The following is a 15,499-nucleotide window of genomic DNA, read 5'->3' on the forward strand; positions in this document are numbered from 1 at the left end:
ACCTTGAATCTCCTGGGCAGAGTGGCCGTTTGGAATGTTATACATGTACCTAGGAATGATATGTGGGTATGTAGACCACATTCAATTTCACTTTCACTCACAACCACACAACTTGGTAATAAACGCTGTCATAGTGGTGTGTGTGTGTGCGTGTGTGTGTGTGTGTGTGTGTGTGTGTGTGTGTGTGCACGCCCGCACCCGTGTGTTCTACAACAACACCAAATGAGATTCTAACAGCAGACACACATCTGACAATAACTTAAACCCGTTATACATACACACCTAATAAAAACCCCACAAGTTGTCCAAACCCATTACATCAATATTCTATCATTAATTTTGAAAAAACCACTACCAGCATTTCAATCAGATGTCTACACAAACCATCAGCTATACACACACCCTGTATGTGTCATAAATTACTTCAATATTAAAACTATTTAATTACCTAAAATAAATACAAAAATATGACTTCATAATTCATTACTAAACCAGCGTTTGATTCGTATCATATGTTGCTCTAAATGATGCAAGTTGTGACGTAATATTCTCTTCTCTTCTTTATGTAAGATGACAATATTACGTACAACTAACGTAAGGGCCTCACTCTTTTCCAGAAGGATTTCTTCGTCTTCTTCAACTGTTGTGATGTATTTGTTAAGTGCTGTGTGAAGGTGGGATATTGCTTTGGTAAGAGCTTGCAGCTCGTCTGGTGGTGGTAGCTGGTTGATTCTCTTGATGTCTTGATGAGATGATGGCTCTATGGAACGAGCGTTGATGATTTCTTGGAGACTCTGATCTTTTCTCATTGTCAAACATCGCATGACAGTCATCTAAAATGTTTATTTATAGCAGTGGATGAACTAAATACATTTAATCAACCATATGGACAGACAGACAAACAGACAGACAGACAGACAGACAATACATTTTAGTTGTAGCCTTTAATTCTATTGCAGAAAGATGCATTAGTTTGATCAAAGAAATGATCAAGACAGACAGACAGACAGACAGACAGACAGACAGACAGACAGACAGACAGATTGTTTTATTCTCTCCCAAACCGTAAATGTAACAGTTAATCGCAAAAGTAAAAAGTATCCTAAGCATTAGCAAAAACTACTGAAATGTCTGAAGTCATAGCTACAGTATTATCCTAATGAACATAGTGTTGAATGTCTATATCAAAGAAAAAATCATCTATCTTACCTACGTGCAATCTACTTATCTTCTTTAATATAACTCTAGCATTACATCTCTGGATAATTACAGAAATCTGTCTACGCCATCTCGTCCTGAAGTCGGCTTCAGTACTTCTGCCTTCCGAATCCCTTGATTTTTTTTAGAGTGAGTTCAGGAAGTTATCAGCCTCCTGTCCCCAGAACCCAAAGTGCTCAAAGACCAGAGGAACTAAGTTAGGTGTTATGCCGTCCTGAACAGACAGAGCTTCGTATTTGCTTTTCTTTCTCATCTCACGCCTCTCAGCTGCATAGCCTGCCTCTTTAGATGCTCTATTTAGGATGACAGACAGACAGACAGACAGACAGACAGACAGACAGACAGACAGGCAGACAAATAATATATGAAAACAAAGAAACAGACAAACAGCCAACAAAAACAAACAAGTACACAAGCAATCATGGAAAAAGACAACAAGCAGATAAACAAACGACAGCAAACAGAACAGGCAACATGACAAACAGAAAAATCCTACCTAATAAACTCACAAATAGTCCAACAGCTGGTAACCAAACAAGCAAAGCCAACAAGCAAGAAGACAAACATACAAACCAACATCCAGACAACACACAGAAACCTACCAATTCGGATGTCACCACACTTGAACTATTCAACCTTGGCATGTGCAACACCGATGATGCCACAGTTGGAATCCATGCCAACACCACTACCCTATGACCAAGCACTGTAGCACTACCGTGTTGACAATTTCCCTCATGATCCAGTCTTCGCTCCAACAGAAGCTCTGTACTGTTGCTGATAGTTCCTGAAAAAATTGCCTCTACAACAAGATTGTAAGGACGAAGTGCAATACCACATGCATACAACAGTATCAGAGTGTTTTCATTTAGTTGTAAGAGGACACTGGCGGTTCACCGTGGGGCATGCCAGGTCCAGGAGCAACCAACACAAGCCTAACAGAAACCTGTCATGTTGTGCTATGCTCCATGGGCGCAAGCTCGGTTGAGCTCCGGGCTACGTACTCAAAGAGATGTATGATTTCAAGACCAGAGCAGTATTTATCATGAAAGTTTGATATTATACTTTCAGGTGTGAACTTTAGATTACCTTATAATTTGCACAAGAAAACCAAACTTTTTGTAACACAAATCACTCAGAAAATTTAGAGTATGAAGAGACAACATGTCACACTTTTCAAATTCTCCTAAAATGTCTCACGTGTCGACTCTTATCCAACTTGGTCATCAGAGGTAACACTAATATTGATCAAGACTTGATTGGTTGGTTTTAGAGTAGATATGAGTTAGTAACCTTACATCTCCTGGGCAGAGTGACCGTTTGGAATGTTATACATGTACTAATGAATGACATGTGGGTATGTAGACAACATTCAATTTCACTTTCACTCACAACCACACAACTTGGTAATAAACGCTGCCATAGTGTGTGTGTGTGTGTGTGTGTGTGTGTGTGTGTGTGTGTGTGTGTGTGTGTGTGTGCCTGTGTGTTCTACAACAACACCAAATGAGATCCTATTAAACAGTAGAGACACACAACTCAAACCTGTTACACATACACACCTGATCAAAAAACCCATAAGTTGTCCAAACCCATTACATCAATATTCTATCATTTTAAAAAACCACTATCAGCATTTCAATCAGATGTCTACACAAACCATCAGCTATAGACACACCCTGTATGTATCATAAATTACTTCAATATTAAAACTATTTAATTACCTTAAAAATAAATACAAAAATATGACTTCATAATTCATTACTAAACCAGCGTTTGATTCGTATCATATGTTGTTCTAAATGATGCAAGTTGTGATGTAATATTCTCTTCTCTTCTTTATGTAAGATGACAATATTACGTACAACTAACGTAAGGGCCTCACTCTTTTCCAGAAGGATTTCTTCGTCTTCTTCAACTGTTGTTGTGTATTTGTTGAGTGCTGTGTGAAGGTGAAATATTGCTTTGGTAAGAGCTTGCAGCTCGTCTGGTGGTGGTAGCTGGTTGATTCTCTTGATGTCTTGATGAGATGATGGCTCTATGGAACGAGCGTTGATGATTTCTTGGAGACTTTGATCTTTTCTCATTGTCAAACATCGCATGACAGTCATCTAAAATGTTTTATTTATAGCAGTGGATGAACTACATACATACATTTAAACAGCCATATGGACAGACAGACAAACAGACAGACAGACAGACAGACAGACACACACACACACACAAATAGACAGACAGACAGACAGACAGACAGACAGACAGACAAATAATATATGAAAACAAAGAAACAGACAAACAGCCAACAAAAACAAACAAGTACACAAGCAAGCATGCAAAAAGACACCAAACAGATACACAAACGACAGCAACAAACAAAAAATCCTAATAAACTCACAAATAGTCCAACAGCTGGTAGCCAAACAAGCAAAGCCAACGAGCAAGAAGACAAACATACAAAACCAACATCCGGACAACACACAGAAACCTACCAATTCTGAAGTCATCACACTTGAACTATTCAACCTTGGCATGTGCAACACCGACGATGCCACAGCTGGAATCCATGCCAACACCGTTGCCCTATGACCAAGCAACAAGCTAATCAATGTCTCGCTATCTTTGCTGACAAAAATAAGACAAAATAAGTAAATGTGTGGTCAGCTGGCCCCTGTGCACTTGATGGTCATCATAGTTTGTCGTAGGAAGAGATAATCACATCATATCCCTTCGATATGTGCAACTCATCATACCACACTTAAATGTGTATACAGGTGTGTGTGTGTGTGTGGTGAAAGTCCTCTCACTGAACCCTCCAATAGGGTACCCCACGGGACCTTGTATTTCCGGTACTTCCCTGGCCAGGGGGAGGAAATACATACTAACTTCAGCCTTGGCAAGCTGAGGATGGTGTGAGGCTAGGATGCGCTAGCCCAGCAAGCTGGTCATCTGACTGTGTATTTGCTACTATTCGCAGAATAGAGCGCTTCTTGGCAAAAACTTCTGTGATGCCGAAGCCCATAGTGGGTATGGCAGAATTCCAGGTTCCAGGTGTGTGTGTGTGCATGTGTGTGCGCACACGTGTGCACGTGAGTGCATGTGTGTTTGTCCGTGTGTGTGTGTGTGTGTGTGTGTGTTTGTTTGTGTGTACGTGTGTGTGTGTGTGTGTGTGTACGTGTGTGTGTGTGTTCGTGTGTTCGTGTGTGTGTGTGTGTGTTTGTTTGTGTGTACGTGTGTGTGTGTGTGTGTACGTGTGTGTGTGTGTGTTCGTGTGCGTGTGTGTGTGTGTGTGTGTGTGTGTGTGTGTGTGTGTGTGTGTGTGTGTGTGTGTTCTTATCATTTCACTCACAACATTCCATTCCATCACACATTGTAAACATCCTCACCTTAACTTGGCATCTTTATCATCGGCATCAATCTTTGGCATCTCCACAGTCACACTGTCATACGGATTGTCTTCCAACATAAACCCGTAGTCCATGAAAAGCCGACCGTTGTGCCTCTGCATTGGATCGGTTGCATACATCACAAGAAGCTAACAAACAGCAACATCCTCAGATGAGTTGTGAACATGTTCTGTAAAACCTTAAACTTATGCACTTGCAAATGCAAAGATCAGGGTATGGCTCATATAACAGAATGTGATGTAACCAGAATAGAAATCAATTTCGTTAAATGTAACCTGTGAATTGTTGGATACAGGTTTTGTAGTGTAGCACTCGAAGTGCATCGATTCATCATTTGTCTTGCATTCTATGTTGACATCGTCTTCATTTGCAGCCATATTAAACATGTCGGCAACAGGAACGAGACAAGGCACTAGAAGAGTGACAATAAAATAAACAGTAGTTACTAGTTACTAGTCACAGCTATCCTCATTTCCACTAAACTGATACAATAGAAATTATAGTTCAAACCATATTTAATCTCAATACAATAACTATTGTATTGGAGGGATGCATCTCACACTACACTAAACTATTGTATGGGAGGGATGCATCTCACAATACATTAGACTATTGTATTGGAGGGATGCATCTCATAATACACTAGACTATTGTATTGGAGGGATGCATTAGATAGTTGCATCTCTTTTTGAATACACACAAACTGTAGCTCTACCGTGTTGCCAATTTCCCTCATGATCCTTCACTTCAACTCTGTGAGTACGACTCCACAGCACTGATAGTTCCCAAAGAAAATCACCTCTACAACAGCATTGTAACAATAAATTGCAATACCACATGCATACAACTACACACCGAGTCAATGAAGGAAAGAAGTGGGGAAACATATCCATCAGGTGTTGAGATAATCTCCTGTACACCTAGCACACAATCAATAATGACGAAAGAGGAATACAATTTACAGACTGAAAACACCTTGTCAACAGCGTTGTTCCTTCGACTAGCAAACTCCAAAAACTACAGGAATAAATAAAATCCAAACACAGAAACAGACAAGTAGAGACAGACTGTCAGACAGATGAGCGGACAAACAAACAGACAGATAGACAGACAGACAGACAAACAGACAGACAAACAGACAGACACACAAACAGACGGACAGACAGACAGACAGACAGACAGACCAGACAAACAGATAGACATGCAGACAGACAGACAGACAGACAGACAGACAGACAGACAGACAGACAGACAGACAAGCTGGCAAGTATGATAACATTACTGTTGATCCTTTCAGTTCTTCTTCATCGCTTTTTTGTCATAAACAGAGACGTTGCAAATCTTGTTGGCATTATATTGAGAAAAGGTTGCCACCGTGAATCTCCTCGTTGTCTCTCATAAGCCACAAACAAAGCCATGGCATGTGTCGCTCAAGTACGACAACTCATTGAGGATGGGTCCTGCAGTGGCTGATGTGACAGCACGCTCTATGTTGATCAAAGAAGAGAGGAAAATGTGTGCAACCCGATGACCCTTCTATAAACACAACACAAAAGTTCATAAAAATTTAAGGCATTAATATTAAACACATCTGACACTACGACATACAGACATACAAACAGACAGACAGACAGACAGACAGACCGCCTGTCACTCCAGTCTATAGACGAAGACGGAAGAAAGAACGGTCATGAATTTAAGTTATTGTGGCGTAAATACATGTCGGTAGCTTTGCAAAGGTGTAATGCTAGCGTAATTAGCAGAAAGTTGGCAAGACTGGGACATTCTTCATTCGCACATAGTTAAATTATGGCGTCGGCCGTTTGGGCCAGACTAGAATGTAGTAGTGTTGTTCTTTGAAAATATATGTATTGACAGACAGACAGACAGACAGACAGACAGACAGGCAGGCAGATAGACAGGCAGGCAGGCAGGCAGGCAGTCAGGCAGGCAGTCAGGCAGGCAGGCAGGCAGTCAGGCAGGCAGGCAGGCAGTCAGGCAGGCAGACTAGACATCCAAGGATACCATCTAATCACTTGTAAGACTGGGGGTGGTCAAGTGCACGCTCACAACTCAATTGAGTCAGTATGGTCTAACTGCCTTTCTCGACTCAACTTGCTGCACAAACTAGAGCCACAACACAGATACGTTGCTTCTTGTCACGTTGCTTGTGCCGAGTAAGAGGCGATCGGTAGAGAAGCAGTCAGAAGGTGAAACGAGGCGGGAAAAGACGGACTGATTTTAGAGTTTGAAATCTGAATGTCCAGGATAATGTCATTAATAACAATGCTATTGTTTGGTCGGATACTGATTTACTGTAATTTTATGATTACAACTAACTCTACAGACGGTTTATTCTCAGGGTCATGCAAGCCTTGATGTATTTCTAAGCTATTAAAATCAATAATTAATATCTGTAGAATAAGTTTTTTGAAAGTACGACCAGACCAGTCTATTTCTTGATGCTCGGATTCACTGATCCATTTTCTAGCTCGACCAAAATAAAAATAAAATTAATGCGCGCATGTGCAATGATATGCTTGCTGTAACGATTTGGTGTACAGTACTGTCATCATTCATTCATGAGTATACCTATATGTATCAATAACTCCACAAGTGTCAACAGTGCATGTGGTCACGCGGCTGTTTCCACGTTCTGCTCTGTATCAGCATCACTTGGTTTACTGTCCATTTGTTATCTCACGTTTGTAATCATGATGTGTAATTGCAGCCGAACATGTTCTAAGTATCATATATTCTGGTCCGGTTTCTCGTGTCTGAAATTTGGAGCATGAAAACTTCATTGGTCTGATCTGACTGAACTGTAGTGCCTGTCAATTCATAGTGCCCACACACACTTCAGTTATAACATTGAAGTCTAAATCAAATCGGCAAATAATAAATTACAAGAAATGGCAGAACCTTGTTGTAGGCAAAGTGAAAAAGCAATGTGAAAAGGACACTGGCGGTTCACCATGAGGCCTGCCAGGTCCGGGAGCAATTACACAACATAAAGTCGTCATGTTGTGTAAATGTACAGCCTTTTTTCAACTGGCTTAAGTTGACACTCCTGGGTGGATTCCTCCTGCCCAGGAGGAGGCTCACTCCTGGGTGGATTCCTCCTGCCCAGGAGGGGCTCCTTAATTGGAGCGGACCACCGCGCGCATGGCCAACATCATACAAGCTGTCAAACCTATTAATATTATCATACAACTTCACAATTATACTTTCAGGTCTTAACTTTCCAACCAAGATTACCCATTAGATTACCTTTTAATTTGTAGGCGAAAACCACAACTTTTGTAACACAAATTACTCAAAAAGTTTAGAATATGAAGACAACTCATAACTCTTTTCAAATTCTCCTAACTAGTATGTCACACGTGACAAGTCTTATCCAACTTGGTCATCAGAGGTAACACCAACATTGACCAAGACTTGATTGGTTTGTGTTAGAATAGATATGGGTTAGCAACCTTGAATCTCCTGGGCAGAGTGGCCGTTTGGAATGTTATACATGTACCTATAGGAATGATATGTGGGTATGTAGACCACATTCAATTTCACTTTCACTCACAACCACACAACTTGGTAATAAATGCTGTCATAGTGGTGTGTGTGTGTGTGTGTGTGTGTGTGTGTGTGTGTGTGTGCGCGTGTGTGTGTGTGTGTGTGCGTGTGTGTGTGTGTCACTGTCAGTGTGTGTGTGTGTGTGTCACTGTCAGTGTGTGTGTGTGTGTCACTGTCAGTGTGTGTGTGTGTGTGTGTGTGTGTGTGTGTGTGTGTGTGTGTGTGTGTGCGTGCGCGCGTGTGGTGTGTGTGTGTGTGCGCATGTGTGCGTGTGTGCGCGTGTGTGCGTGCACGTGTGCGTGTGTGTGGTGTGTGTGTATGTGTGTGTGTGTGTGTGTGTGTGTGTGTGTGTGTGTGTGTGTGTGTGTGCACGCGCCCGCGCCCGTGTGTTCTACAACAACACCAAATGAGATTCAAACAGCAGACACACATCTGACAATAACCTAAACCTGTTACACATACACACCTAACAAAAAAACCCACAAGTTGTCCAAACCCATTACATCAATATTCGATCATTCTAAAAACCACTACCAGCATTTCAATCAGATGTCTACACAAACCATCAGCTATAGACACACCCTGTATGTATCATAAATTACTTCAATATTAAAACTATTTAATTACCTAAAATAAATACAAAAATATGACTTCATAATTCATTACTAAACCAGCGTTTGATTCGTATCATATGTTGCTCTAAATGATGCAAGTTGTGACGTAATATTCTCTTCTCTTCTTTACGTAAGATGACAATATTACGTACAACTAACGTAAGGGCCTCACTCTTTTCCAGAAGGATTTCTTTGTCTTCTTCAACTGTTATTGTGTATTTGTTAAGTGCTGTGTGAAGGTGAGATATTGCTTTGGTAAGAGCTTGCAGCTCGTCTGGTGGTGGTAGCTGGTTGATTCTCTTGATGTCTTGATGAGATGATGGCTCTATGGAACGAGCTTTGATGATTTCTTGGAGACTCTCTTTTCTCATTGTCAAACATCGCATGACAGTCATCTAAAATGTTTTATTTATAGCAGTGGATAAACTATATACATACATTTAAACAGCCATATGGACAGACAGACAAACAGACAGACAGACACACAAACAGACAGACAGACAGACACACAAACAGACAAACAGACAGACAGACAAATAATATATGAAAACAAAGAAACAGACAAACAGCCAACAAAAACAAACAAGTACACAAGAAAGCATGCAAAAAGACACCAAACAGATACACAAACGACAGCAACAAACAAAAAATCCTAATAAACTCACAAATAGTCCAACAGCTGGTAGCCAAACAAGCAAAGCCAACGAGCAAGGAGACAAACATACAAAACCAACATCCGGACAAACACAGAAGCCTACCAATTCTGAAGTCATCACACTTGAACTATTCAACCTTGGCATGTGCAACACCGACGATGCCACAGCTGGAATCCATGCCAACACCGTTGCCCTATGACCAAGCAACAAGCTAATCAATGTCTCGCTATCTTTGCTGACAAAAATAAGACAAAATAAGTAAATATGTGGTCAGCTGGCCCCTGTGCACTTGATGGTCATCATAGTTTGTCGTAGGAAGAGATAATCACATCATATCCCTTCGATATGTGCAACTCATCATACCACACTTAAATGTGTATACACGTGTGTGTGTGTGTGTGTGTGTGTGTGTGTGTGTGTGTGTGTGTGTGTGTGTGTGTGTGTGCATCTGTGTGTGTACGTATGTGTGTATGTACGTGTGTGTGTACGTCTGTGTCCGCACACGTGTGTGTGTGTGTGTCTGTGTCTGTGTGTCTGTGTGTGTGTGTGTGTGTTCTTATCATTTCACTCACAACATTCCATTCCATCACACATTGTAAACATCCTCACCTTAACTTGGCATCTTTATCATCGGCATCAATCTTTGGCATCTCCACAGTCACACTGTCATACGGATTGTCTTCCAACACAAATCCATAGTCCATGAAAAGCCGACCGTTGTGCCTCTGCATTGGATCGGTTGCATACATCACAAGAAGCTAACAAACAGGAACAAACTCAGATGAGTTGTGAACATGTTCTGTAAAACCTTAAACTTGTGCACTTGCAAATGCAAAAATCAGGGTACGGCTCATAACAGAATGTGATGTAATCACAATAGAAATCATTTGTGAAAGTTAACCTGTGAATTGTTGGATACGGGTTTTGTAGTGTAGCACTCAAAGTGCGTTGATTCATCATTTGTCTTGCATTCTATGTTGACATCGTCTTCATTTGCAGCCATATTAAACATGTCGGCAACAGGAACGAGACAAGGCACTAGAAGAGTGACAATAAAATAAACAGTAGTTACTAGTTACAGCTACAGTGTATCCTCATTTTCACTAAACTGATACATTAGAAATTATAGTTCAAACCATATTTAATCTCAATACAATGACTATTATATTAGAGAGATGCATCTCACAATACACTAGACTATTGTATTGGAGGAATGCATCTCACATTACACTAGACTATTGTATTGGAGGGATGCATCTCACAATACACTAGACTATTGTATTGGAGGGATGCATCTCACAATACACTAGACTATTGTATTGGAGGGATGCATCTCACAATACACTAAACTATTGTATTGGAGGGATGCATCTCTCAATACATTACACAATTGTATTAGTTAGATCCATCTCTTTTTGAATACACGCAAACTGTAGCCCTACCGTGTTGCCAATTTCCCTCATGATCCCTCACTCCAACTCTGTGAGTTCGACTCCACAGCACTGATAGTCCCCAAAGAAAATCACCTCTACAACAGCATTGTAACAATAAATTGCAATACCACATGCATACAACTACACACCGAGTCAATGAAGGAAAGAAGTGGGGAAACATATCCATCAGGTGTTGAGATAATCTCCTGTACACCTAACACACAAATCAATAATGACGAAAGAGGAATATAATTTACAGACTGAAAACACCTTGTCAACAGCGTTGTTCCTTCGACTAGCAAACTCCAAAAACTACAGGAAAAAATAAATTCCAAACACAGAAACAGACAAGTAGAGACAGACTGTCAGCCAGATGAGTGGACAAACAAACAGACAGACAAATAGACAGACACACAAAACAGCTAGACAAACAGACAGACACACAGACAGACAAACAGACAGACAGACAGACAAACAAACAGACGGACAGACAGACACACAGACAGACAGACCAGACAAACAGATAGACATGCCGACAGACAGACAGACAGATCATCCTATAAACATCTCATTAAATGTCCTGACCTAGAAAACAACCAATGGACACAAGCTACATTGCCCATTCGACATGGTGGGTTTGGCATGTCACCTGCAGAATCCCTGTCTAGCATTGCGTTTGTTTCTTCATAGGCACACAACCTCGTACAACTTCCTAAATCCTTCGAAGATATTCAAGATTTGGTTGATCTACTCGTGGAGAATAGACAAGATGCAACCCCAGGATCAATAGGATTTGAGCTGGAGCAATCATTACCACACAGCAAGTCCTTGGAAGACCTCCTTAGCAATACAAAAGGCCTTCAAAAGAAACTGTCGCAGAACCACTTTAACACCATCACATCCGAACTACTAGGAAATACAAATTCACTTTGAAAGGCTGCTAAACTCAGATCGTTGCAGGGCAAAGCTGCTGGATCTTGGCTTGAAGCTGTCCCAACCTCTCCCAAGTTTGCACTAAAACCCGCTAACTTCCGACTAGCAACTCGGTTGAGATTGGGCTGCAGCATGCCTATGTCTTCAGCAATTGAAAGATGCAAGTGTAGCAAGATCAATGACAGAGAAGGCTATCACCTTCTAACCTGTAAAACTGGAGGCAGACCCATCTGGTCCCACGAATCAGTAGCAAATGTGTGGTGTGATAGTTTACAAGACCTAAACATAACACACAGAAGAGAACCCAGAAACCTTTACGAAGAAAGCAATTCTCGTCCTGATATCATAGCATTCGATGCCCAATCTGGATATGATATCGAGCTGGACATATCTCTTGCCCAACCGTGGAATGAGGACATCCTCTTACAAGTCTCTAAGGTGGATGGAGCCGCTGCTGCCAAAGAGAGTCACAGAAGACGGAAAACTACAGCAAAGAGATTGATGCTATGGGAAATGCATCCAATTGCATCCCTCTGGTTTTTTAGCATTACGACCGCTGGGAATGGAAAGCCCACCAATTTCTACATCATCTGTTCCTATCATCTGTAGATGAAGATGGACACCCAAACAGTGGCGAGTTCAAGACATACTGGAGACGTTGCCTGTCCGTTAGCCTCCAGAGATGCAACGCACAAGTGCTCTCAAGAAACTATTTAGACTTTCTTTAGCAAGAACAGTTGTACTGCTTATAGCGTACAGTTACTTAATCGTCCTACGTAGTAAGCGGCTGTAAGGGTCGCCAGACATTGTTGTAGCATGCTTTTCTTTTCCTTGCTGGAACAATTTAGAATGTAATAGTGTTGAAATTTTAAATATATGTATTGACAGACAGACAGACAGACAGATAGACAGACAGACAGACAGACAGACAGACAGACAGACAGACAAGCTGGCAAGTATGATAACATTACTGTTGATCCTTTCAGTTCTTCTTCATCGCTTTTTGTCATAAACAGAGACGTTGCAAATCTTGTTGGCATTATATTGAGAAAAGGTTGCCACCGTGAATCTCCTCGCTGTCTCTCGTAAGCCACAAACAAAGCCATGGCATTTGTGTCAGTCAAGTACGACAGCTCATCGAGGACGGGTCCTGCAGTGGCTGATGTGACAGCATGCTCTATGTTGATCAAAGAAGAGAGGGAAATGTGTGCAACTCGATGACCCTTCTATAACACAACACAAAAGTTTACAAAATTTTTTTAAGGCATTAGTATTAAACACATCTGACACTACGACATACAGACATACAAACAGACAGACAGACAGACAGACAGACAAACAGACAGACAGACAGACAGACAGACAAACAGACAGACAGACAGACAGACAGACAGACAGACAGACAGACAGACAGACAGACAGACAGGCAGGCAGACTGGACATCCAAGGATACCATCTAATCACTTGTAAGACTAGGGGTGGTCCAGTGCACGCTCACAACTCAATTGTGTCAGCATGGTCTAACTGCCTTTCTCAACTCAACTTGCTGCACAAACTAGAGCCACAATGCAGGTATGTCAACAGAGACGGGAGGTCGGACATCCTCGTTTATGACCCAGGTTCAGGTGCAGACATGGAATTAGATGTGTCATTGGCTCATCCATTGTGTTTGGACTCAGTGAAAGCAGCCTCCAGAGAAGAAGGAGTAGCAGCAATGAAATGAGAGGAGAAGAAAGAGGCAAAATATAATTCTGAGCTGCTGCCAGAAGGGTCCTGCCCATTAGTCATTCCTATTGTTTTCGAACATTTTGGCCGTTGGGGCAAACAAACAGTTTGATTTGAAAAAGCTGGCAAAGAGTATAAGAGATGAAGAAGGAAGACAATGAGACTGACTTCAAGACCAAGTGGAGATCAATTTATTTCAGTGACTTTACAGCGTTGCAATGCAAAAGTCGTCTCAGACAAACTCATTAGCATAGCGAGATTAGAACGTCGAGATGTAGTTTGCACCGTGTAATTTTGCATGCTTCACGACTGTAATGGTCTTGTTGTGTTAGGTTGCTCATGATGTAAACGCTTGATTTAAATGAAAAAGATATGTATTGACAGACAGACAAATAGACAAACAGATGACAAACAACAAACAGACAGGCAGACAGACAGACAGACAGATAGACAGACAGACTGACAGAACATTTTGGATCATGGGGAGAAAGGCAAGAAAATTTTTGCAGAAACTGGCAGCCTTTTCATCAGATGAAGCAGGAAGACCTAATGCTGCAAAATTTTTAGATTTTTGGAGAAAAAGATTCTCTGTACAATTACAGAAGTGAAATGTTAAAGTCATAGCTAAGAAACTTAGCATGTTGTGCGGTGGGTCTGAAAGGCCTGGCTCTCTCAGCACCCAATTTTTTCCCATTAGTCTTAGTTATATATAAGTGTTTTAGTTTGCTGTAATGTTAGCTTTCAATAAACATTTAGTCTAGTTGTATTACTGTACTTCTTTGCAGAATTGTATCATAGTCTGATGTAAGAAATAAATGACAGACAGACAGACAGACAGACAGACAGACAGACAGGCAGACAAACAACAGACAGACAAACAGACAGACAGACAGGCAGACAGACAAACAGATAGACAGACAAACAGACGACAAACAACAGACAGACAGACAGACAACAGACAGGCAAGCAGGCAGGCAGACAGACAAACAGATAACAAACAACAGACAGACAGACAGACAGACAGACAAATAGACAAACAGATGACAAACAACGAACAGACAGACAGACAAACAGATGACAAACAACGAACAGACAGACAGACAAACAGACAGACAGACAGACAGACAGACAGACAGACAGACAGACAGACAGACACGCAGGCAGACAGACAAACAAACAGACACACAGGCAGACAGACAGACAGACAAACAAACAGATGACAAACAACAGACAGACAGACAGACAGACAGACAGACAGACAGACAACAGACAGACAACAGACAGACAGGCAGACAAGCAGGCAGGCAGACAGACAAACAGATAACAAACAGACAAAAAGACAGACAAACAGACATATAGACAACAAGACAGACAGATAGACAGACAGACAGACAGACAGACAGACAGACAGACAGACAGACAGACACAGACACACACACACAAAACACACACACACACACACACACACACACACACACACACACACACACACAGACACACACACAACACAGACACAGACAACACAGACACAACACAGACACAGACACAGACACAGACACAGACACACACACACACACACACACACACACACACACACACACACACACACACACACACACACACACACACACACACACACACAGACACAAAATCAATTTACTTCACAAATCGTCATAATAAAATTATTCTTACATCCAAACCGTTGACACATTTAATTCCGAATTCCATCTCTCCACACTCTTCTATCGTCACGTCACCAGACAAGTGTCCTCCCTCATCCTGCAGCCACTCCATAAATCCATTGAAATTCCGACTCTCAATTCCAACAACCAAAAATAGTACGCGAAAGCTGGAAATCATAAAAACAAAACTACGAGAAGTCATCATACTTAGTAAAATCTAAATCCATGAAATATACGGGCTTACTCCTCAACAACTAAGCTCCC

At 41.3% G+C, this 15,499-nt stretch overlaps 3 protein-coding genes and 2 non-coding genes across 6 annotated transcripts; all 5 read right to left on the minus strand.

Moving 5' to 3' along the window:
• Positions 1-301: 301 nt before the first annotated feature.
• LOC134196023 (uncharacterized) lies at positions 302-2,814 on the minus strand. The gene is made up of 4 exons (XM_062665105.1): positions 2,811-2,814; positions 2,701-2,763; positions 1,821-2,020; positions 302-833 (listed from the first exon to the last, which is right to left on the minus strand). Exons 1-4 carry the CDS (start codon positions 2,812-2,814, stop codon positions 474-476), a joined length of 627 nt encoding a protein of 208 aa, XP_062521089.1. The 3' UTR covers positions 302-473.
• Positions 2,793-5,732, minus strand: LOC134195637 (uncharacterized). The gene is made up of 7 exons (XM_062664696.1): positions 5,598-5,732; positions 5,478-5,542; positions 5,338-5,423; positions 4,898-5,034; positions 4,602-4,750; positions 3,708-3,798; positions 2,793-3,329 (listed from the first exon to the last, which is right to left on the minus strand). Exons 2-7 carry the CDS (start codon positions 5,513-5,515, stop codon positions 2,970-2,972), a joined length of 861 nt encoding a protein of 286 aa, XP_062520680.1. The 5' UTR covers positions 5,516-5,542; positions 5,598-5,732; the 3' UTR covers positions 2,793-2,969.
• LOC134196135 (small nucleolar RNA SNORD67) lies at positions 3,871-3,974 on the minus strand. The gene has a single exon (XR_009972491.1). It is a non-coding gene; the product is annotated as a small nucleolar RNA SNORD67 (small nucleolar RNA).
• Positions 5,594-15,481, minus strand: LOC134195635 (actin-histidine N-methyltransferase-like). 2 transcript variants are annotated; one of them, XM_062664694.1, is made up of 11 exons: positions 15,246-15,481; positions 12,800-13,054; positions 11,166-11,207; positions 11,045-11,109; positions 10,905-10,990; positions 10,364-10,500; positions 10,072-10,220; positions 9,565-9,655; positions 8,979-9,201; positions 5,905-6,158; positions 5,594-5,639 (listed from the first exon to the last, which is right to left on the minus strand). In XM_062664694.1, exons 1-10 carry the CDS (start codon positions 15,438-15,440, stop codon positions 6,067-6,069), a joined length of 1,335 nt encoding a protein of 444 aa, XP_062520678.1. In that variant the 5' UTR covers positions 15,441-15,481; the 3' UTR covers positions 5,594-5,639; positions 5,905-6,066. The 2 variants fall into 2 exon arrangements, with proteins under 2 accessions (XP_062520678.1, XP_062520676.1); XM_062664692.1 differs by lacking the exons at positions 5,594-5,639; positions 5,905-6,158 and having other exon boundaries at positions 8,632-9,201.
• On the minus strand, positions 9,728-9,831 carry LOC134196131 (small nucleolar RNA SNORD67). The gene has a single exon (XR_009972487.1). It is a non-coding gene; the product is annotated as a small nucleolar RNA SNORD67 (small nucleolar RNA).
• Positions 15,482-15,499: the final 18 nt, after the last annotated feature.

Source organism: Corticium candelabrum, chromosome 20 (assembly GCF_963422355.1).
Source record: "Corticium candelabrum chromosome 20, ooCorCand1.1, whole genome shotgun sequence".
In the NCBI taxonomy this organism is placed as follows: Eukaryota; Metazoa; Porifera; class Homoscleromorpha; order Homosclerophorida; family Plakinidae; genus Corticium; species Corticium candelabrum.